General features: G+C 42.3%; 1 protein-coding gene across 2 annotated transcripts in view; it reads right to left on the reverse strand.

Annotated features, from left to right (window-relative positions):
- Positions 1–24533, reverse strand: part of LOC139451133 (cytoplasmic dynein 2 heavy chain 1-like) — an 87559-nt gene extending 63026 nt beyond the window's left edge. For both annotated transcript variants that reach the window (XM_071232930.1, XM_071232929.1), the window contains exons 1-19: positions 24415–24533; positions 23163–23393; positions 22052–22364; positions 21179–21442; positions 19364–19596; positions 18782–19030; positions 18096–18169; positions 15854–16007; positions 15049–15224; positions 14073–14268; positions 11068–11176; positions 9962–10110; positions 8689–8787; positions 7394–7533; positions 6120–6348; positions 4267–4394; positions 3245–3488; positions 2579–2728; positions 536–738 (exon numbers count right to left, since the gene is read on the reverse strand). In XM_071232930.1, coding sequence (XP_071089031.1) covers positions 536–738; positions 2579–2728; positions 3245–3488; positions 4267–4394; positions 6120–6348; positions 7394–7533; positions 8689–8787; positions 9962–10110; positions 11068–11176; positions 14073–14268; positions 15049–15224; positions 15854–16007; positions 18096–18169; positions 18782–19030; positions 19364–19596; positions 21179–21442; positions 22052–22364; positions 23163–23354 — 3302 coding nt within the window. In that variant the 5' untranslated portion in view covers positions 23355–23393; positions 24415–24533. The remainder of the gene's footprint in view (positions 1–535; positions 739–2578; positions 2729–3244; positions 3489–4266; positions 4395–6119; positions 6349–7393; positions 7534–8688; positions 8788–9961; positions 10111–11067; positions 11177–14072; positions 14269–15048; positions 15225–15853; positions 16008–18095; positions 18170–18781; positions 19031–19363; positions 19597–21178; positions 21443–22051; positions 22365–23162; positions 23394–24414) is intronic.
- Between the last annotated feature and the right edge of the window lie 42 nt (positions 24534–24575).

Below are 24575 nucleotides of genomic sequence, written 5' to 3' on the forward strand. Positions count from 1 at the left end.
ACGCCGTGATATGACTGGAATACTGTTAAAAGTGGTATTAAACCAGACTCACTCACTCACTAAGTGCATCATATTTTTCAACTCCATTTAACATGTAAATGGACATTTATGTTCTATTTTCAGGTACCCAGGGATTATACATCCGACCTGTATGTACAGCACCAGAAGGTTTGCAAACACATGACCATATCAGCCTACTTGGTACCCATTCTCTGCTGTGTGAACAGATGAATACTGACAGCAGGAGTGAGCGACAATGATAATCATTGTCACAACATCTTCAATCATAGTGATTTACTGGTGGTAAATGCCTTGCATGTCAAGCCACATCCTATGACAACTCTAAATCTGCAAATTCACATCACTTGTCTTCAGTATTTCATAGAACTTTTCCACTCATATGACATAGTGGCCATCCAGGGAATTTCTATTTTAACCACCTCTAACAACAAACATGGGTATGTTGCTAGATTGGACCACCCTAAACTCAGAACATGTCTTCCTTGGAAGAAGCACAAGTCACTGCAACACTCACATGAGTTTTGTCTTGGACTCCATCAGTTCCTCAAACTCCTGCTTCTTCTCGTTGATGACCTGGACGGCCTGCTCACACTTCTCTTGGTCGCCCTCCAGGGCATCGTCGCCGGGCTTCAGCTGGTGCCAGCGGGCCGAGAACTTCTCCACCTCCTGCTGGAAGGCCTTGACCCTGGAGTCCACGTTGCTCTTCATCACCTCCACCTACACCAGAAACAAGATGTAGGATAACGTCAAAGTAGCATGGAAGACCCACTATACCTACCCAAGAAACAAGATGTAGGAAAGGTTAAAGTAGCATGGAGGATCCCCTCCACCTATACCAGATATATGATGTAGAATAACGTCAAAGTAGCATGGAGGATCCCCTCCACCTACACCAGAAATAAGAAGGAGAATAACGTCAAAGTAGCATGGAGGATCCCCTCCACCTACCCAGAAATATGATGTAGAATAACGTCAAAGTAGCATGGAGGATCCCCTCCACCTACACCAGAAATACGATGTAGAATAACGTCAAAGTAGCATGGAGGATCCCCTCCACCTACACCAGAAATAAGAAGGAGAATAACGTCAAAGTAGCATGGAGGATCCCCTCCACCTACCCAGAAATATGATGTAGAATAACGTCAAAGTAGCATGGAGGATCCCCTCCACCTACACCAGAAATACGATGTAGAATAACGTCAAAGTAGCATGGAGGATCCCCTCCACCTACACCAGAAATAAGAAGGAGAATAACGTCAAAGTAGCATGGAGGATCCCCTCCACCTACCCAGAAATATGATGTAGAATAACGTCAAGTAGCATGGAGGATCCCCTCCACCTACACCAGAAATACGATGTAGAATAACGTCAAAGTAGCATGGAGGATCCCCTCCACCTACACCAGAAATAAGAAGGAGAATAACGTCAAAGTAGCATGGAGGATCCCCTCCACCTACCCAGAAATATGATGTAGAATAACGTCAAAGTAGCATGGAGGATCCCCTCCACCTACACCAGAAATACGATGTAGAATAACGTCAAAGTAGCATGGAGGATCCCCTCCACCTACACCAGAAATAAGAAGGAGAATAACGTCAAAGTAGCATGGAGGATCCCCTCCACCTACCCAGAAATATGATGTAGAATAACGTCAAAGTAGCATGGAGGATCCCCTCCACCTACACCAGAAATACGATGTAGAATAACGTCAAAGTAGCATGGAGGATCCCCTCCACCTACACCAGAAATAAGAAGGAGAATAACGTCAAAGTAGCATGGAGGATCCCCTCCACCTACCCAGAAATATGATGTAGAATAACGTCAAAGTAGCATGGAGGATCCCCTCCACCTACACCAGAAATACGATGTAGAATAACGTCAAAGTAGCATGGAGGATCCTCTCCACCTACACCAGAAATAAGAAGGAGAATAACGTCAAAGTAGGATGGAGGATCCCCTCCACCTACCCAGAAATAAGAAGGAGAATAACGTCAAAGTAGCATGGAGGATCCCCTCCACCTACACCAGAAATACGATGTAGAATAACGTCAAAGTAGCATGAGGGATGCCCTCCACCTACCCAGAAATAAGAAGGAGAATAACGTCAAAGTAGCATGGAGGATCCCCTCCACCTACACCAGAAATACGATGTAGAATAACGTCAAAGTAGCATGGAGGATCCCCTCCACCTACACCAGAAATACGATGTAGAATAACGTCAAAGTAGCATGAGGGATGCCCTCCACCTACTCCACCTACCCCCAGATATAAGAAGGAGAATAATGAACGACAGTCAGCTTAGTAGTGTTCACCTAGGCGAGGTCACCTGCTACTGTCAATAGAGTAGCATGGAGGATCCCTTCCACCTACCCCAGAGATAAGATGTAAAATAACGTCACAGTAGCAAAATTACTTCAGCTATATCACCATCAAAAAGCACAGTACTGCGCTGATCACAGACCAAGAAACTGTGGCGCTTTATATAGCTCATGACCATTCTACACCCCCAAACACCATAAACTCTGAATTCATGCATCTACCATGATGTGTAACTGACCTGTTCCTTGACCATCAGCTGGTGGCTCTCCATCATCAGCTCGAACTTGTCCCACCGCCCCTGAAGCTGACCCAGTGACTCCACGCCACCCCCAGCCACTGACCGCAGTAGCTTGTTCTTAGACTCTGTCTTGTTAAACAGGGGCTGTATCTGTGAGGAAAGAAATCACATCAGTGCATGCATACATTGAAAAGATGCATGTGTATTTTTTCTGAATGGAAAAAGTCTTGAGTAGTTTTTTCATGAAGGTATTTGATGAAAAAACATGTACTACTCAGCATCTTATGCATGAAGAAGAGCTTAACATTAAACACATAATGATTGTGAAACAAACTGACAGTAAAATAGTTCATTCCTTTAACAAACACAATACTTCAAAACAAAGCAGTCAGTGTTTGCAAGACACTTGTGGGTGAGTGGTGAATATTATTTGATGCCGCAGTCAGCACTATTCAAGACATGTAGTGGCAGCCTATGGCTATTCAAGCCTAGGTCGAGCAGACCAGTGGTTGATAGCATGAGCAACAATGACACAATCAGACTGGTCACATACTGTCACAATCTAATTCTCATTAATCAGTTCATCAGCCATGGGGAGCTGGTGACCTAATTATTTGGAATCCCAACAGAGCCAGCTATTCTGACACAAAGGACATTGTCACATACCTCTTTCTTACTCTTGGCAAACTCTGCATGTTTGGAGTTGGCATCGCCAATCTCCTCCACAGTGTTGGGACGTTTGGACAGGGTCTCCATAGCTGTGTTGAGGAAGGAGTCTATCTGGGTGACATCAGCTGCGATGGATTTCCTAAGGGAGTTGAGCAGGGCATCAAACAGTCGCTGGATGTGATCATCGATTACAGCCTTCACCGGTGTGGTGTTCACGGTGATGCAGTCCACCTTGATCTGACTGTAACAGAGTGAGTGAGTGAGTGGGGTGGGTTTAACCCTGATTTCAGCTGTGTTTCAGTTGTATCACAGCACATGAGCTTACTGGAAAGTGATGTATCTACCACTTTTGTAAATCATAGAAGTAGTTTTACCAGGCTTATGTTTTTTCAATTTTAATGGGCCCCTTACCCTCAACCTAAAACAGAACAACCCTGAAGACAAAAAGGGTGTCCAAAGGCTAAGATGGTAACCATATCAGTGAAGCCTAAGTCAGTTTAGGGACAGTCAACAGCCCAGTACATTTCACACATCCATCAACCATTAGGTGCCAGAAACCTTACAAATAATTGATCAATTGCATTGTATACAACTATCAGTCCACTGCAAATATGTATCAAACATGTATCAAACTGCACTTTAAACAGAACAAGCATATTTGTTTTTCAACCCACCAAAAAAACCAAATACAAAACTGCTCCATTACTTCATTTTAAATTTTTATTTAACCTACCCAAGCAAATTTTAGCAAAACATATATAAACAGTGGATCCTCAAATGAAGTTGTTTACACAAAAATGAAGAATATGAACAACAGACATCCAAATGGGGCAAAATCATAATGATTCATTTAATAAGTGATATGAAAATTTGCAGATATTGCCAGAAAGAAATCCATGTAAGTTATGTTGGCACAGTGCGGTTACAATTACTGGTCCCAGAAGGCATATGTTGGTCAAGCATGCTACAGCCTGTGGCCCCTGCTGTAGATAATAGGACAAGACACATGACAGTGTTACCTGGGGAGCTTCTCTGCATCTCTTCCCCGAGTTTTGAGTGCCTTGAAGTTCTTCTCCCAGTCAGAGATCTCCACCAGGTTGTCCAGCACAAACTGATCCAGGTCCAGACTCCCCAGCACCACCCAGTCCTGCACACAAACACACACACTCAATGGCTGTCACAACACAAACTGATCCAGGTCCAGACTCCCCAGCACACAAACACACACACTCAATGGCTGTCACAACACAAACTGATCCAGGTCCAGACTCCCCAGCACACAAACACACACACTCAATGGATGTCACAACACTAACTGATCCAGGTCCAGACTCCCCAGCACACAAACACTCACACTCAATGGCTGTCACAACACTAACTGATCCAGGTCCAGACTCCCCAGCACACAAACACACACACTCAATGGCTGTCACAACACAAACTGATCCAGGTCCAGACTCCCCAGCACACAAACACACACACTCAATGGATGTCACAACACTAACTGATCCAGGTCCAGACTCCCCAGCACACAAACACTCACACTCAATGGCTGTCACAACACAAACTGATCCAGGTCCAGACTCCCCAGCACACAACCACACACACTCAATGACTGTCACAACACAAACTGATCCAGGTCCAGACTCCCCAGCACACAACCATACACACTCAATGGCTGTCACAACACAAACTGATCCAGGTCCAGACTCCCCAGCACACAAACACACACACTCAATGGCTGTCACAACACAAACTGATCCAGGTCCAGACTCCCCAGCACACAAACACACACACTCAATGGCTGTCACAACACAAACTGATCCAGGTCCAGACTCCCCAGCACCACCCAGTCCTGCACACAACCACACACACTCAATGGCTGTCACAACACAAACTGATCCAGGTCCAGACTCCCCAGCACCACCCAGTCCTGCACACAAACACACACACTCAATAGCTGTCACAACACAAACTGATCCAGGTCCAGACTCCCCAGCACCACCCAGTCCTGCACACAAACACACACACTCAATAGCTGTCACAACACAAACTGATCCAGGTCCAGACTCCCCAGCACCACCCAGTCCTGCACACAACCACAGACACTCAATGGCTGTCACAACACAAACTGCATTCAACCAGAGCTCCATATAAGCTGCGTATCTGCGTAAAATACGCATCAGAAATGCAGAAATATGCAATAAAATAAAATCCAAGCTTATCAAATACGCAACGAACATTACCAGATTACAGATAAGCTACAAAAATATAACTTGTGTGTATCATCAAAATATTGTGCAGTTACCCTGCGTATTCAATTAGCGAATTAGCGAACTTATTTTGAAATGATAAACGGGCATTCCTTCAACATTGCAAAACTCCACGATGACAGTTACATCTTGATCATTTGCCATCACACTTTCTTGTGGAAGTATTGTGGTATTTTTGAGTCCTATAAAGCACTCGAACCCACACGACACAAGTTTGCAGGGACTAGATGAACAGTGTTTTTAAATATTTAACTTAAATACCTACATGTGTAAAACTAGTGGGTAACAGAAATTTGAATACCCAGATAGAATTACTGATACCCAATGATTTTAAAATGCATGGGTAAAATACCCACAACACCAAAAGCTTATCTGGAGCTCTGTTTCAACTTAGTTAACTTTAACCTTGCTAGACTGAAAGGAATGTTACTTGTCTCTGACGTCAGACAAGTGGCTCAATAGGCAACCAGCATCAAGATAGTGTGATCTGTAGTTCTCAAACATGTGCCTATGTCAGTGACATCCTGCTTATAATTCTACTGTTAGATGATTTACCAGCAAGTTTGGCAAAATGCATTATGTCGTAGTGATTTGTCTACCTTAAACTGGTCCATGACTGTATGAAGCCGGTGTAGGAGGGCATTGCCCTTCTTGTAACAGGTGACAAAACCCTCAGCGTTGCGGTCGATCATAGCAGGGAAGATGAGATTCTCTGTTGATTCACCAACACCCTTGAAGTTGTTTGGAATGCTGATGAATTTCTTCAGCTCTCTGAAGTACTTGGCCTTCACTTCCTCAAATGGTGGACGGAACTGGAGGCGTTGTTGTCTGTGGTGGAAGAGGACCGTTACTATTACTCCTGACCATTAGAATACTGTGACAGTCGACGTCAATCACAACAGAATGACACTTCATGAGACTTATCTCCTGAGCAAACTATACAGGGGTTGAACATTAGCTGTTAGTTAAAACAACACAAAGGAAAACTTTAAGATTAACAAAAAATAAAACAAGCATGAAATACTCCCTGCCAACACCACCATTTTCAGTCTAAGTTAAAGTTGTTGCATGGAAACTCAACAAATATATTTTCAAAAATCCCAAAATATCCAAAGGCACAAGTTCACCGCTAGATCTATCTATGTGCCAAGTTTGATTAAGATATCTCTCATGCTTTGTAAGTTCTGTTCCGGAAACAAAACGTGATGGACGGACGGACGGACGGACGGAAGGACTGACAGCACCCATTCATATATCCCCCTTCCACTTCGTGACAAGGATAATAAAATATGTGAAGTAAATGTGAAGATGTATTTGGGAATAAGGATTTATAATAAGATTGAGTGAGTGAGTATAACTGTTTTGCAAACCAGTGGTTGATAGCACAAGCAATGAACCACACTGTTGCATCATGAGACTCTATCAACCAGGTAGTGCCTTATGATCATCCAATCTCATGTTACAACTAGGGATATCCTTTTACAGAAATTACAAAAAGCAACAGCCTAATTGAAATAACTAGATTAACGAAAGCAAGACTTTATGGTATGCTTTCAGAATAATACCTAACATTTTCAATTTTCATTTCATTCACCTACTACACGTAAAAATCCGGGGTAGAATAGGTCTTCAGGAACCCATGCTTGCCGTAAAAGGTGACTATGCTTGTCGTAAAAGGTGACTAACGGGATTGGGTGGTCAGGCTCGCTGACTTGGTTGATGCATGTCATCGATCCCAATTGCGTGGATCGATGCTCATGATATTAATCACTGGATTGTCTGGTCCAGACTCGATTATTTACAGACCGCCGCCATATAGCTGGAATATTGCTGAGTGCGGCGTTAAACAACAAACCAACCATCATTCACCTACCTATATGTAAGTTCCACTTTAATCTCCGGCAGGTTCTCATTGAGGGCTTCCAGACCAATCTGGTACTGGTGCTCCAGGGCTTTGTACATCTGCCTGTCCCAGTGGGCCTTCCATGGCTTCATGTTCTCACTGGAGAAACCCTGTCAGGGTATGCAATAATTGCTGCATTAGGAGTGGTTCACATCCATCCATAGGACTACCAAGATCTAACAGATCATTTGATTGGGTGGCTAAATGCAAGGGAGATCATTCTCATATGACAGTTTCAAAGGTAGATAACTCTTGATGACATAACACACTAGAGAAAATAATGTTTTTCATTTGCTTTACAAACATGCAACGAATGAGGTGACAATATTTGATAAATAGTATCAGCACATAATACTGAGCCTATTTTAGAAAAATCAGACCGTCCTTAGATGCTACTTAACATGATGACAAGTAACAGATTTTATCCCATGGCATATAAGTAGGGGTGGCTATTTTAGGCATTGGAACTATTACAATAGTATTGTGATTAGTTAAAGCACTATTTTGATTAGAGTGTTCTGTATTACAGTCCGAGAATCTTTATCTTACAAATCTTCATATTTCCTAGATTTACTCTACACGAAGTCAAGTCTACCACATCCATCCTTTTCCTATTTTGGTAGATTTCAAGGGAACTTGATAGAGATTTAAAGGAGATAGCTCTTAATGTTTTTGTAAGCTGCTGAATATTTTCTTAATGAGTGAGTGAGTAAGTTAATATAACATCACATCGGCAATATTTCAGCCATATTGTGACAAATTTTCTAAATGGAAATGAATGTAATGTGTTAACTAGGGTTGTGATTTATTTTACGTATGTTTGTAATTATACACAAGGTCAAGAATGTAGAGATGTCAACTATCAAAATTTTAACTTCCCATGTTTGGCCACTGGCACGTAGTCATGTTGAAGACTGAATCCACCGGTCATACCACATTGCATCTTACTACGAGTACACAGTATTCACACAATTTATTTCTTCAAGGAAAATATCAACCATTGAATGGGTCTAGTGACCAAATTAGGTTTGATGCCACTGATGTCTTTCAGTTATACCAAGCATTTCCGCTTTAATGGTAGAAGAAAGCTTGAAATGATGCAGGTGTTCAGACAATTAACTCTTTGATGAAACCCAGGAGTACATGTATCGTGCTGACAAACCAAAGATTATAATCAGGGTGAATAAAGAAGTTTCGAAACCCAAAATCAAAATATTTTCTGACTTTTACAAAAAAGAGCTGACACAACTATCCTGCAGACTGACCTGCTGGACAAGGCTAGCCATGAGGTGGCGTATGTCCATAAGTCCATCCTTCCACTTCTGTTGTTGTCTCAGTAGATCCACCGACATCAGATTCTGAACCTGTATCAAAAGCAAGGAGACATATCAGTTACCCATCATTTTAACAAAGAAACTTTACTTCACTGTTATTAGTTATTACAAATCTATAAGCAATCAATACAGTTATTGTAACACTTACTGCAGTTACTGAAATCTGGAAATGAATCGTAAAAAGGTAAGTTTTTATAAAGAAATTGCAGGTGATTCTGTGGCATTTGACTGACGAACCAAGCAAATTCTTTTGGGATTATGTCATCAACTGAAAAAACAAAACAATTGGGTCATGCCCAATAACAGACAACTGGGTGGGGTTTGTGTTGCAAAATTGCACTGAACGATGTCACTGATTTCTTATTGTTGTCAACATTGCTTATTTATTCATTAACACACACAAACAGACTGTGAAGTTTGTTGTGGACATATTTATTAATAAGAATTGACTTCAAAATGTTTTTGCATTTATGGAGTCATAAACGTGAAAAAGACTGTGCACACCAGATTTTTTGTTCCTATCTCCATGAACACAGAAATAATTGAAGTCAATTCTTAAATTAAATGTTACCAGTTTTGCCTCAAAGCAACAGCTCTTGCTTGATCTGGTGGACAGTTCTTGTTTAATGTTTCAGAACCTGACCACCCAATCCAATTTAGTCACACTTGGGCAAACAAGACACTTCTTAAGATCTATTCTAACCAAGGGAATCCACATAGGTCAGAGTTAACTGGTATCAAAGCTCAAAGTCATGGTATTGACATCACTCTTCTACATTGAAACTCCATGATATAATGAGTGAGTGAGTTGGGTTTAACGGTGCTTTTAACAGTATTCACGTTATATTGCGGCGTGTCAGCTTAATGTGGGAGGAAAGCCCGAAGTGATGCAGGTCTTAGACTTTTAACACTTCGGTAAACCCACGAGCACAGGTATGGTGCTGACAAACCTAGAAACATAATCTGGGCGAACCGCGATTCGAACCCACAATCATAGGTTTCTGGCATGCCCAAGGGACGCAACTCTGCACAGCAAATCGCAGCGCCTTAGACGACTAGGCCACCCGTGCCACCCGTGTCCCCCATGATATAATGAGTTCCACAATACATTTGATATACCGTCCATTCCAGAAAACAATGAATAATTTTACAATTCACTTAGCAGCATCACAGAATCCAAAAGCTGCTCCACAATGGGACATACCTTTTCACAGACCATGTTGTGAGACTTGCGGAGCTTCCTGTTCTCCGTGGTCAGTCTGTCGGCAGATGCCTGGAGCTTCTTGATGTACGACTCCAGCTCCTCCGGGTTGTCCCAGGTCACCTGGACACCATCGCCCTTGGACTTAGAGCCTGCCAAAAACACCAAATTCTGACACTCGATTGTGTTTGACACATACACTCATGTTATAATCTCAATGTATGTTAAATTCCTGGCTAAATGGTGTACTGCATGTAAAAGCTGATCCTGATGTGAGTGAGTGAGCGAGTGAGTATCGCCCTTGGACTTAGAGCCTGCCAAAAACACCATGAACACCAAATTCTGACACTCGATTGTGTTTGACACATACACTCATGTTATAATCTCAATGTATGTTAAATTCCTGGCTAAATGGTGTACTGCATGTAAAAGCTGATCCTGATGTGAGTGAGTGAGTGAGTGAGTGAGTGAGTGGGTGGGTGGGTGGGTGAGTGAGTGAGTGAGTGAGTGAGTGAGTGAGTGAGTGAGTGAGTGAGTGAGTGAGTGAGTGAATGAGTGAGTGAGTGAGTGAGAGTGCGAATGTTGAAAATCGAACCCGGGTCTTCGGCATGACGAGTGAACACTTTAATTACCAGGCTACATGACTGCCTCGTTGTTCCCAACTGTCTGAGTATGACTTAACACTACTTTGAGCAATTTTCCAATCCCTAAGAACTGGCTTTACACATTGTACCCATCAGGGAACTGCACCTGTACCTGCAACCACTGGGAAATCCAGGCATCCTACACAGATTCAATAAAGGGAACTATTTCATGCCACAACTTCTGAGGAGTCTCATGTGTCACCAATAATAGCAAGAAGTCCTGCCAACTCACTTTTCTTTCAAACTGAACATATCAGCACAAATGATGAAGTCTTTGATAGGCATTTAGTTGGGATAACATGAACACATGACACTTTTTTATGGATAGCAACTTCTTTTATTCTCTGAACGACGTTTCAGAGCTACTTCTTGCTCCTTCATCAGGCACAAATGATGTACCCATGTTTAAAAGACATTAGAGCTGTGGAAACAATGTTAAGTAAAGATCAATGAATCTTATTTTACCTGTTTTAGGATTTTTGACAAGTTTCTCAAACGCGAGAGCAGACTCCAACATCATGGCCTGCTGGCTGGCGATCATCTGCTGGTCGATGGTGTTGTAGAAGTGGGCAACCTGCCAGATGAGAGCACAGGACATAGATGTAACCAAATGTAACCTCTTGGAATCAACAGTGAGTGTGTCTGTTTGGCATGAAGCTGCTTTGGTGAGGTGAGGGGAAATGGGGTTTAACGTCGCGTCCAAGATTATTGCACTTATATAGCGACGTGCATGTACGTGTGTGTGTGTGTGTGTGTGGCTGCATGTACTAGTCCGGACTGATGCCGATTTATAGTGCTAGGCCACTGAGATACCATGCCGCAGTTTAACATGAATACCCCACTCAGACACAGTATACTGACTCCGAGCGGACCAGTCCTTGTTTTAGCCCCTTAATGCCGAGCGCCAGACAGGGTAACATCTTTTAACGTCTTTTGGTATGACGCGGCCAGGGATCAAACCCCGGACCTTCCGCTCTCCGGGCGGACGCTCTACCACTAGACCACGGAGGCGGTCTGTTTGGCATGAAGCTGTTTTGAACAGTAGTTCAGTTATTTCAAAGCCCATCTGCTTCATGTGGGAGGAAAGCCCAGAATAATGCAGAGCGTCCACTACTTTAGCGAAACCCAGGAGCAACAGTTTGTTGGTGACAATCCAAGAAACATAATCAAGGCAAACCAGTGTTAGATAATACTATTTATCATATAATGGGTAGGTTTCTCGGCAGGATAAAGCCAATGGATAAAAGCAATATCCTTTGGGGTCATATGCGGATAGAGATGCAAATATCAAAGACTACTTTCAGTGTTTATAAACAAACATGGCGTTGCCCTTGTCATTCGGCGATCTAGTCAGAATTAACCAACGGGAATCTGGAGAAACTACAGGGATAATAGCTATCATTATCAAAAGAACAGTCTAATATACTGAAAATCAGTGTCTAACTGTGATGTAGCTAAGGCATTTCATATAAATATGATATAAAATTTTGCGAGGGCACTAGGCCTAGCCAAGCGGGGCATATCTGTGCTTGTAGACCTCTGTGGCTTGAAACCTTTCCCACAAATTAGAATAGCTGGATTTGGTCAAAATATGTTCGAATTGTTACCTTGTTTCGTTTTGTCGCTGTGTGTACATCTGACTGCACTTCTAACGTTATGACAGGACAGGCCGACTGTCAACAACATCTGACCGTGGCCGTGACGTCTCATAGACTAGGGTTAGAGTAGCTTCCCTTTGACAAAGGGCAGTTACTCTAGCGGACAGGCAAATCATTGCCGCAAAAGGCGAGTAAAAACAATTGTTGTTTTTCGTATGTGTTGTTTTGCCACTGTATTAGAAACAGATTTCAGTTGGAACTATATTGGCTACTGTCATTGTCTGACTGACACATCACTTACCCTGTGACATAATAAATATTAATGCCCACATTCCAGGAAAACTCGCAATGTTTCGGTAATGTTTGTGAGAGATGGAAAGTGATTTCACAGAATTGAAGAATGACATTATATGATAAACAGGCTCGCTAAATGCAATGTTTATTCCTAATACATAGAGGTTCTCACGCGAGTGTGTTTGGGGATGGTAAATATCCTGCATTAGGAATAAACATTGTATTTAGCGAGCCTTGGCGAGCTAAATACATAGTGTTTATTCCTAATACAGGATATTTACCATCCCTAAACACACAAGCGTGATAACCTCTTTATCATATAATGTCATTCTTCAATTCTGTGCTTGAAAATCGCTTCCCCTCACTCACAAACATTACCTAAACATTGCGAGTTTTCCCGGAATGCGCGCATTAATATTTATTACGTCACAGGGTAGGTGATGTGTCAGTCGGACAGTGACAGTAGCCAATATAGTTCCAACTGAAATCTGTTTCTTATACAGTGGCGAAGCAACATATACGCAAAACAACAATTGTTTTAACTTGCCTTTCTCGACAATCCATCGGTCTGTCCGCTAGAGTAACTGCCCTTTGTCAAAGGGAAGCTACTCTAACCCTAGTCTATGAGACATCACGGCCAGTGATTGTTCACAGTCGGCCTGTTCTGTCCTAACGTTAAGAAGTATAGTCAGATGTATACACAGTGCCAAAACGAAACAAGGTAACAATTCATACATATTTCGCCTAAACCCAACTATTTTTATTTGTGGAAAAAGTTTCAAGCCGCAGAGGTCTACAAGCACAGATATGGCTTCTGATCCCGCTCGGCTAGGCCTAGTGCCCTCGCAAAATTGTTTCGAAATTTATATCTCCAAAGTTGCCCAAACTTATAAAATTCCTTAGTTACGTCACAGTTCGACACTGACTTTCAGTATATAAGACTGTTTTTTTTAATAATTGTATCAATTATCCCTGTAGTTTATCCAGATTCACGATGGTTAATTCTGACTCGATCGACGAATGACAAGTGCGACTCCATGTTTGTTTATAAACACTGAAAGTAGTCCCTACTTGACCTTTGATATTTGCATCTCTATCCGCATATGACCCCAACGGATATCGTTTTTATCCATTGGCTTTATCCTGCCGAGAAACCTACCCATTATATGATAAAGGATATTTACCATCCCCAAACACACTCGCCTGATAACCTCTATGTATATTCACAACCAAAAGAAACGCAAACCACAGAAACATATAGATAAGCATGTATGTTGAGAAGAGATGTTTCCAATGTGTACCACTTAATGACAAAACTCACGATATGCTGCACATGATTTCCAAACTTTACACGCTAATCCTGCACGAGACAAATAGTGCATCTCGTGTCATGGATCAATGACGTCATGTGATGCAGTCATGCATCAGCTACATACCAGTATGTTCGTTCGTGCATCGAACCAATCTAATATCTCTTGAATATTTATTAACCAACATGTGTGGTATTTGCATATATGATGCATGTTTAAGTCAAATCATGCACAGAAACATATATGGTAAAATGTCTTATTGACCTACCTGTTTCAGGATGACTCCATGACGGTAGAACTTCTGCGCTGTGTTGGCCACCTGCTGAATCTTGGCTGGCACGGCAAACCCAATGGCCGACAGTTGCCTCACTTCACGCAGCAGTGTAACCAGGCGATCACTGTAGTTCACCCGCAGTTTACCATCCCTCTGGTTCAACTCCATGAGTCGACCATTCGTCTCCAAGCTGAATGACAAATTACACAATGTCACAACTTGGCAGGAAAGGATATTTTTAAAGCCCCCTTCAAGTAATGTTTGAATCAACAAGTCATCATCTCAAGGTGAGATTAACAAATCTTCCAGTGCAATAAAACTTCACTAAACACCACCAAACCTTATCCATCTGTCCATGTTATTGTCTAATTAAATGGGGGGCGATGGGGTAGCCTAGTGGTTAAAGCATTTGCTTGTCACGCCAAAGACCCGGGTTCGATTCCCCACATGGGTACAATGTGTGAAGCCCATTTCTGGTGTCCCCAGCCGTGATATTGCTGGAATATTGCTAAAAGCGGGGTAAAAACCATACTCACTCTAAAATGATCAAATCATGTGTTCTATTTTTTAATAATCTTTCATTTTCACTGATATCACTGGACCAGTTTGGGTAATCAATTCAAAGTTTTCAGGATGATCACGGTGATCAACAAACAACTTACCACAAGGTACCACAAGGTACAACTGGTTAGTCTTAAATGAACAGATTTGTCAGACGAGTGCATGAGTAGGGTTTAATGCTGCTTTGTACAGTATTTCAGTGACATTATTGTGTCTAAGGTTAATGTGGGGAGAATCCTGAAGTGAGGTCCTTCACATTCACGTTTACGATCATCTTAATGGTGCAGACTAACCAATAGTCATAATCTGTCGAATATAGGATTCGAACCCATGATCTTAGAATTCTGGCAGATAATTGCTGTATCTTAGTCGACTGAGCCAGCTGCTGGATGATGAACCCTGCACACACCTTAGTGGCTGCCTGGTGTCCTCTACCAGAGCTTGTATATCCCGGGTCCACTCATCAAACTGATCTTTCCTCCAGCTCTCAAGTTCATCACGTAACTCTATAGCATCCCGACGGAACTTCTCAAACCCGGTCAGATCACCAAGAAGGGCCTCAGCTACTTGTTTCGTCTCATCAACCTACAAAGTAAATAATTACTGGTAGTCAGTGGTATCCTATTTAAGTGAGTCAAAGTTTGCAGGTGTCTGAGTGAGTGACCTATGTGTGATGAATACCTTTTTCACTTTCTGACCAGCTGCTCAACAATGCACCTACAGAGGTTCAATAAAGTATCGAATAATGTCTCCTTTCAGTTATATCATGGCTTTGTCAGCTTGATGTGGGAGGAAAAACAAAGTGGTTCACGTTGTATGCCATAAACAAGGGTGATCTGCTACTGACAAGCCAAGGGTAATAATTGGGACAAATCCTGGATTCATATTCATAGCCAGCAGATCCTGGTGAAGCCAAGGGATGCAACTTTGCACAGTGAGTTGCAAGAACTTTGAACACTGCAGCAGTTCAGACATACAGTGAGGTAAGTTGAAATGACATGTCCGAGGATCGTACCACAGACCACGTAGGCGATACCATACAATGACTTAACTTAAACCAAGCAGCATATGAACTCCTTTCACAATATAAATGCAAATCAGCTATTTCTAGCATGTAATGTGTCTTGCGTTGTGACAACAGTGATCGAAAAGCTTATAATGGTCATTACAAAATATCTATTAATGTTGCGGCAAGTATTTGATGCGAGACAAACCTTAGCCTCGAGTTGCCTGACATATATGATACTGTTGACGACATCAGGGAGGTTCTTCCCCTTGGGCATTCCCTTGCCACGCCCTCCAGTACGATTGTTGAAGTCCTCGCTGATTTGCCGGATGTTGACAGTCAGCTGACCTAGCAGTGTCTCCCTGGCAACCAAATCAATCTCATCATTAACCACAGTGATAGAAAGAAAATGATACAAAGAAAGTACTCAACAATTCATTTTTTTGTGGGTGTGTGTGAAGTGAGGATTAATGGGGTTTAATGTCAATTTCAAGATTATTGCACTTATATAGAGTCGTGCATGCACACGTGTGTGTGTGTGAGTGGCTGCTTGTACTAATCCAGACTTATGCCAATTTTATAGTGCTAGCCCACTGAGGTACGATGCTGCAGTTTAACATCATTACATAACTATTTTAATATTTTTTACATTTGTATACTTATCCTGCATTACTCCTTAATGCATTTACTGCTTTCCTTTGACAGAAATACAAAGCTGTGTGAGGTCCAGCTGTAAAAGATGTTGTTCTAATCAGTTGTGAGGCAGACCCAATCACACAGCGCCCATGTGACAACGGACGTGATGACGTCACATATCTTCACATTACAACTTGAATGTAACATTGGAAGACATTGGGGGGAGGCAGCTTTGTGACAGGTGGGCCCCTTGAACATAGTAATACAGCCTCAGGTATAGGCTTGCAAAGACTGTCGGATCTCCAAAAGCATTCTTCCATGATGGATCGGATTGCGCAATTACTGTGGAGAGCCATCATGGAGGATCAAGGCCAGCGGCCTCATACGCCTGAAGGATGATGGCGCATAACCATAGGGATATGGTATTGCAGCTGACTTCAGCCATGGATGTCTTGGAGACGGAAGGTAAAGTCGTTTCTAGGCACCACTTAGACTCTTGGAGCGGTGGATGAAAACTCTCATCCTTCTCATCTTTACGCCCACAATCGGGGAAAGAGTTGGGATGGTGAAGGAGTTGATTCAATGGGGCCCTGCTCTCAAATCAGACCCTGTTGATGTCTCGTGCATGCAGCTTGCTAAACCGCGATGCCGTAGTCAAAGCCAAGTCATGGTTGTCCAGGCGTTCACTGTTTCCCCTTCCTGTCCCCACCACTGCCTTGGAACTTGCCATGACAGAGTTGATAAAGAGCCTCGGGACTTCCTTTTTCCACGCCCCTTCCCTCGAAAAGGTGATTGGTCTGGAGCTTGGTCAATCAGGGAGGAGCTACAAGCACAGTAATTGCCAGTCTGAGAAGAGCATTGAGCCAAAATCTAGGAGACATGTTCTAGTGCCTATTGGGGCATCACATCTCGCGCATAACTGGAGACCCGGGGATGGGTGTCGATATCTGGCCATTGAAGAAGGAAGGCGTAGACCGGAGCTGGCTGAGGTGTCTGCACTTGAATTCGGAATCCCAGTTGATGAGGGCCAGATAGCCTTGACGTCGAGTAGCAGTAATCTTGGCCAGGGCAGGTTCTGCATATGGTCAATCTGCTTCTGTTGATAATAGATGGGTGTCTGGAGATGATCCACTAGGCTGATGTTCATCTCAGTCAGATCCTGATCTATGGCATGAGATGAAGATGCCAGAGCAGACAAGGCTTTAAAGGAGTGTCTAATGTCTGTCTCAATGAATGCCATGCAGGTATCAGGGATCTTGAGAGTGGTAGGTTTTGAGGACCCCGTCATCTGATTTAGGTCTTCGTCCAAGATGTGAGCACAGTCAGCCACCTGAGAAGCGTGGATGGGGAAGTCCTCCCTCTTGTACCTGGGCACCTTGAAGGCTGGAGTGAGGAGAGCCAAGTGAAATCTTCATCCAGTGCAGTGATCATATCCTTGAGCATAGGATCTGGAGGAATGGAGGCGGGCTGTGACCAGACCCCGACAAAGGAGCGACCGCAGCAAGTGCAACCACAACATTGTCGTCTGCGAGTACACTGTAAGTGCTTTTGGGAAGCAAGGTGGAGCAGGAGACCATACCCCTGTTGAAAGCAGCAGGTGCTGGAGTCGGGTGGCGCAGGCACTGATGCTGACATCAAGGGTGGCACTGCCTGAGAAGGTGTAGATAATGGCTCGGTGACTGATTAGGCAGAAGCAGCAGCAGAATCTCCGGCTTAAGTGGAAGCAAGGGCGATACCAATTCTAGTTCTGGGGACTCGTAATCCACATAAAAAGATATAACATAAAGAATTGAAACAATGTGCAAGGTTTCTACCTTTCCGACACCATTTCCTTGCTGATAGTGGGCCTACGGATCAGATCCTTGTATCGTTGAAACTCTCTCAGCATCTGAAACATTGCAGTGTGCAATCATAACAAGTCTTTAATAGGAACACTTTTTTAGATAACCAAAACATTAAAACATTATTTCAGCCTAAATATTCATTAGATACCATCATATTTAAGTATATTCAACAGAATCAGGAAATGTGCATGTCTCTCTCATCTTGAAAAACATGAAAAAGGAATGGTCATCTCTATATATTATTCAAAGGGATCAGTTACTATTGGGATGGATGGGATGGTGCTTGGGTTGATACATGAGTGTACAACAAAACTGTGACTACAATAGTCTCATTTGTTAACCAACTACTATTGGCTTAGTATTTAAGGGAAAAAAACATGGTGGGCTTCCAATATCCTAAAACCCCAAATTTTAACCATTTAAGGAGATTTCATGGCATGAAATTGATAGAAGTCTGCCACTGAATAAAATAACGAATTGAGTTCATGACAACTCTAAAAAGAGTAAAGAGCAAGATAACATCATTTTAGTTCAGACTCTTTACAAAGCATGATAAGTCTATCTTTGTGAACACGTTTTTCCAGTCGATCCATGATGTAGAAATTATTGGACCCTCAATGAAGGAAGACTGTGACTGAACGTCTTTCGGTACCAACCTGCTGAGGATTACCATCCAGTGCACGGAACTGTGTCCGGAGTTTCCCTGCTAGTTTCTGTTCTGCTGGCGCCATTGCCCTCTCATGTTGAGCTACAGCTGCTGCCCACAATGGCTGTGTGTAGGGGTTGTACTGAAGTGGATTCAAACCCAGGAATGGTGAAAAGGCATCCGCTGTTCGCAACTCTTTCTCATCCTGCCCACCCAGCAACCTCAACAGCTGTTCATGAACTGTCCGGAGCGTCAGAATCTACACAGAAACAATGTATAGTTCAATAATCAGATCATGCTGTTGTTAATTCAGATTTCTATTTGTTGGTAAGAAGATAAATTTTTGTTTGTTTGTTTAATGCCACACTCAACAATATTCCAGTTATATGACAGCATTCTTTTAATAATCAAGTCTGGACAAGGGAATCCAGTGATTGATATCATGAGCATAGATCCATGCAATTAGAATACAATGACATCAACCAAGTCAGTGAGCCTGACCACCTGATCCCATTAGTAACTTTTAAGAACAGTAAATGCTAACGGCAAACTGGGATGTTTTACATCAGCAGCACATCCTTCTTTAGCCTACCTCCTCCAGACGTACGACCAGTTTCTTCATGTTCTCTGGAATGAAGCGTTCTCCTTTCCAAGGATTAGGACCATATCGGCGCCAGAACTGCACCGTGAGTGTCTCACAAACACCTAGCCATCTCTCGCACACAGTGATGCCAGATCGCATGTCCTCGCGTATACTACTAAAGTGACCTGTCCACAAATCTTCATCAGACAGTTTCCTCTGGACATACCGACCAATGGAGCCAGCTGAAATACATCAACATTCATTGAATGTGAGACAAATTCTAATCTAAATTTGAAGTTTATATTATTGACTGAAGGAGAGACCAGAGGAGAGGAGAGACCATTAGAGGAGAGGAGAGACCATTAGAGGAGAGGAGAGACCAGAGGAGAGGAGAGACCAGAGGAGGGAGACCATTAGAGGAGAGGAGAGACCAGAGGAGAGGAGAGACCATTAGAGGAGAGGAGAGACCATTAGAGGAGAGGAGAGGAGAGACCAGAGGAGAGGAGAGGCCAGAGGAGAGAGACCATTAGAGGAGAGGAGAGGAGAGACCATTAGAGAGGAGAGGCCATTAGAGGAGAGGAGAGGAGAGACCAGAGGAGAGGAGAGACCATTAGAGGAGAGGCCAGAGAGGAGATGCCAAAGAGGAGAGGAGAGGATGAGAGACTAGAGGAGAGGAGAGACCATTAGAGGAGAGGATAGAAAGGAGAGGAGGAGAGGCCAGAGGAGAGGAGAGACCATTAGAGTAGAGGATAGAAAGGAGAGGAGGAGAGGCCAGAGGAGAGGAGAGACCATTAGAATAGAGGATAGAAAGGAGAGGAGGAGAGGCCAGAGGAGAGGAGAGACCATTAGAGTAGAGGGTAGAAAGGAGAGGAGAGGCCAGAGGAGAGGAGAGGAGAGACCAGAGGAGAGGAGAGGATAAGACCAGAGGAGAGGAGGAGAGGCCAGAGAAGAGAGACCATTAGAGGAGACGAGTAAAGGCTAGAGGAGAGGAGAGACCAGAGAAGAGAGACCATTAGAGGAGAGGAGAGACCAAAGAGGAGAGGAGGAGAGGCCAGAGGAGAGGAGGAGAGGCCAGAGGAGAGGAGGAGACCATTTTAGAAGAGAGTAGAGGAGAAGTGACCAGTGGAGAGAAGAGAAGAGAAAAGAGGAGGTGAAGCCAGAGGAGAGGGGAGGAGAGACCAGTCGAGCGGAGAGAAGAGGAGAGACCAATAAGAGGTATAATTAAGGTTGAAATGATTCACAAATGCTCTGTGAAATTATACCAGGTTTGGTTCGTCTGTAAATATAAAGGGACAGCTAGTCGGAGGCAGCTAGTGGAAGTTAGAGCACCGCCTTGTATACATGGACAAGGCATGCTTTGGATGGGACAGTTTCTAGAAGGCTGGCTGTACCTATGTAACATTGGCTAGAGTCTTATCTACTTGTCAAATGCAGATTGGATACCTATTTAAAACACTGAATTCCTGCTAGCTTCCAACACTGTTTGGGATCCAAAGCCCAGAGACTGGCCTTTTTTCAGACATTCGACAGTGCCAAAATTCTGAACATTCATAAGTGCACTGACTATAATTCTACAGCCTGTTACTTACTGCTGCTGACTCTCACTTGACCCAGTGTACTGCCTTGTTTGATTGTAAACCTAAAACTGTATGTTTCAATATAATTCACTGATTATTCACTGATCGTGTGTGGTCATTTACTGGTTTCACAATTTAGTTCTGTATGTATCGATTTCTGGGTTAACCCTGGCATTCGAATGTTGAAACAACCATGCAACAAATACATGTGTATGAAATGAATGAAACTGTTGCTTTATCAATTTACCAATGATATCCATGAGATGCCTCATGCGAGCCTCTGGGTAGGGATCAAAGTCGGTCTGTTTCCACACATCATCTAGTGTATCCTGGGTAATTTCCACCAGTTCTAGTGCATCCTGTAAAGACATGGCATCCAGTCCACCATATTCCTTTGAAATAGGCTTGAACAAATCACAGAAGTTGGCAGCTTGGTCTTTCGCATCTCTGCCTGATGCCGATCTTGACATGTCATCCCAGTACTGAAATTCCTCCACTGGGCTAAGAATGCCTGTGAATTAATGCAAAATGACATCAACAATAGTATCACTTCGTGGCTAGTATTAATTACATCCCTTCATCATCCGTGAATACATATGGCCGCCAGGCAGTGAAGTCTCTAGTTTTAACAAATAATCAGGCAAAGTCCTGGCTCCAGAGAGAAGGAATAAGCACTCAGCCTATACTGCATGAATGACAATATTCCTTGCTTGACATGTGCAGCATGTATCATAGCTTTATGGCTGCCTGCTCTACACATGCTTTGATGTCCAGTAACAGGGTAGAACTTGCTCAAGTTCATGCATAACTCATCCAAAACTTTAAAATATATTGCGTACACTGACTGGGATACACTCTGTGGTATCATTAGAGCGGTAGAAACTAAATAAATTATCCACTAGTCCTTATAATGATAACAAATAGCATAACCCTTAAAAATGGCAAATTTTTACTAGTCCTTATGACACCTTAACTATTGGGCAGTTTGGCAACGACTACAGGACTAGTGCCAATTTCTAACGCTGCATTAACAAACAAAATCAATATAGCAACTGAAAAATGTCCTAATATCATGGAAAATTCAAATTTAAGTCATATCGACCTGGCATTTCATACTCACTTCCAAGACTTTCCTCACCACCATCACCAGCTCTGCTACGGGCAGAAGGATCTTGCTTCCTGATAGCACTGCCAAGGCCTGCCTCAAGGTCAGATAACAGACTCTGAACTTTGGGGTCAAGGTTTTGCGACCACTTGCCATCTTGAAGTAGTAGAGGTGCATACACTTTCTGCACAACATGGAACAATGTGCTGAGTGGGGATTCCACCATGGAGGACACCACAATATTGCTGTGAATGTTGTCAGGAGTGATCACATCAGGACGGATTTTGAAGAAAACAATCACTTGATCCTTGTTTTCACTTGGTTCAACCTGGATGATATATATAACATTATCATGAAATTACCCTCAGAGTAGGGTTAGAAATTAATTTTGTTTTCCACTATCCTGCAATAATGATATGAATAACCATGAGCCTACTGGTAAAGGTGGTAGTCCACAAAGACATGTCACTTGACCTTCCTGAATTTGACAAGTATCAGATGGATACAAAATGAATACGGACATGTTCCCATGGCTATCAAACATAAGGATCTTGATCATGAAAAATAAAATTAAAAACGTATGTAGCGTACACATCATCAGAGCTCCAGATAAGCTTTTGGTGTTGTGGGTATTTTACCCATGCATTTTAAAATCACTGCGTATCAGCTATTCTATCTGGGTATTCAAATTTCTGTTACCCACTAGTTTTTACACATGTGGGTATTTAAGTTAAATATTTAAAAACACTATTCATCTAGTCCCTGCAAACTGGTGATGTGTGGGTTCGAGAGCTTTATAGGACTCAAAAATACCACGATACTTCCACAAGAAAGTGTGATGGCAATTGATCATGATGTAACTGTCATCGTGGAGTTTGGCAAGGTTGACGGAATGCCCGTTTATAATTTCAAAATAAGTTGTTGATTTGCCAATCGAATACGCAGGGTTACTTCACAATATTTTGTATATACGCACAAGTTTTACTTTTGTAGCGTATCTGTAATGTTCGTTGCGTATTTGATACGCTTGGATATTATTTTACTGCGTATTTCTGCATTTCTGATGCGTTTTTTTACGCAGATACGCAGCTAATCTGGATCTCTGCATCATTCATTATTCACTTACTCTGTTTTGAAAATCAACCGACTTCCTTCCCCCTCTTGCATCAATCTTAGCAGCCAAGATGGAAGCATTGCCATCGTCGAGGAATGTGTTTAGAGCTGAAGCGTTCTGCAATGACTGTACATTCTCCAAAGACAGGGAGAAATAATTGGCTGTTGTTGCCAAGATAAATTCTTTTCTTGAGTCACCTGGCATTTTGATGAAATTGTCTGCACAGTCATAAGATCATCTTATCTGAAACCATGAAATGATAAGCTTTACTTTCTCCAGTGATACAAGGTAATTTTTTTATACAACTCTCACAAGAGACACAAGATATATAGATTTCAACTTATTTTTCCACTAAACTGCTCAAATACCTAAGCTACATTAATTATTTTCTGTCCAATCAAGGTGTACATTAGTTTATCAAATAGAGCTGTTTGGGCAAATAAGCTATGAAGTAACCTAACAAAATAATTGACAAAAAGCAGAGCCTTTAACACAATATTACAATATTTAACTGTATGTTAGTAACTATTTATTTTAATGTTAATAGCTACAGGTACCAGTTAGGACTGTAACATTCAAGCAGAGACCATCTACTATATGGCCTCTGATTCAAGCTACTTCCAAGAACTTTCAAATAAAATAATTATCCTGGTAACAACACAAACCTTGGATACGTGTTGTCTATGACCATCAAAATATTAACATATGTATGTCCCTCGTGGATATCTTTCATTGCCTCAGTCTGTGGCACAATTGCAGGTATTGCATAACTGGATTAAGTAGATCTATCACCTAACTGAAACAATCGAAACAACACTTAACCTGCTTGGTTATTCAATTTTGACTATCTATTACAACTGAGCAGTAGCTGATGACTAATTGAAGAATGACACCTTCTCGATATCACACAGGGTAATTACCTTGTCTAGACAGTAGGATGATATAAGAGCAGCATTGTCTTTAAGAAACAAGGTTCAATAGCCTTTTGGCAACATTTGACAATCTGTATCCATCTTTTTGACATTATCAACAAGAAAAATAATAGTATTAAACAATAAAGAAATAAAGACTCAAATATGTGATGCACATTATTCAAGTCAATGATGTGGAAAGAAACAATTCAAAATTAATTCAGAATTTTCGTAAATATTTCTTAATTTAGTATTTGCCTTTCTACAGTGAAAGGGTGACCAAGCAGCTTTATGCTATAACAGTGTTTCAAACCCGGTTTGGCAATGATAGATTACTACAACAAGGCTAATACCTGTGCTGATGATACAATTGTTGATTCCAGGTATATGAATAAAAGTGTTTGCGTTGCTGACAAACCAAAAGTCCTGAAAATAACTTCAATTCTTCAGGTTTAGTCAGACATCTGTGAATGACAGCAACACCAAGCGTAGGTATGCCGCTGGATACTACAAC

The sequence above is a fragment of the Haliotis cracherodii genome, unplaced genomic scaffold (genome assembly GCF_022045235.1).
Source record: "Haliotis cracherodii isolate W230 unplaced genomic scaffold, xgHalCrac1.p SCAF_8, whole genome shotgun sequence".
In the NCBI taxonomy this organism is placed as follows: domain Eukaryota; kingdom Metazoa; phylum Mollusca; class Gastropoda; order Lepetellida; family Haliotidae; genus Haliotis; species Haliotis cracherodii.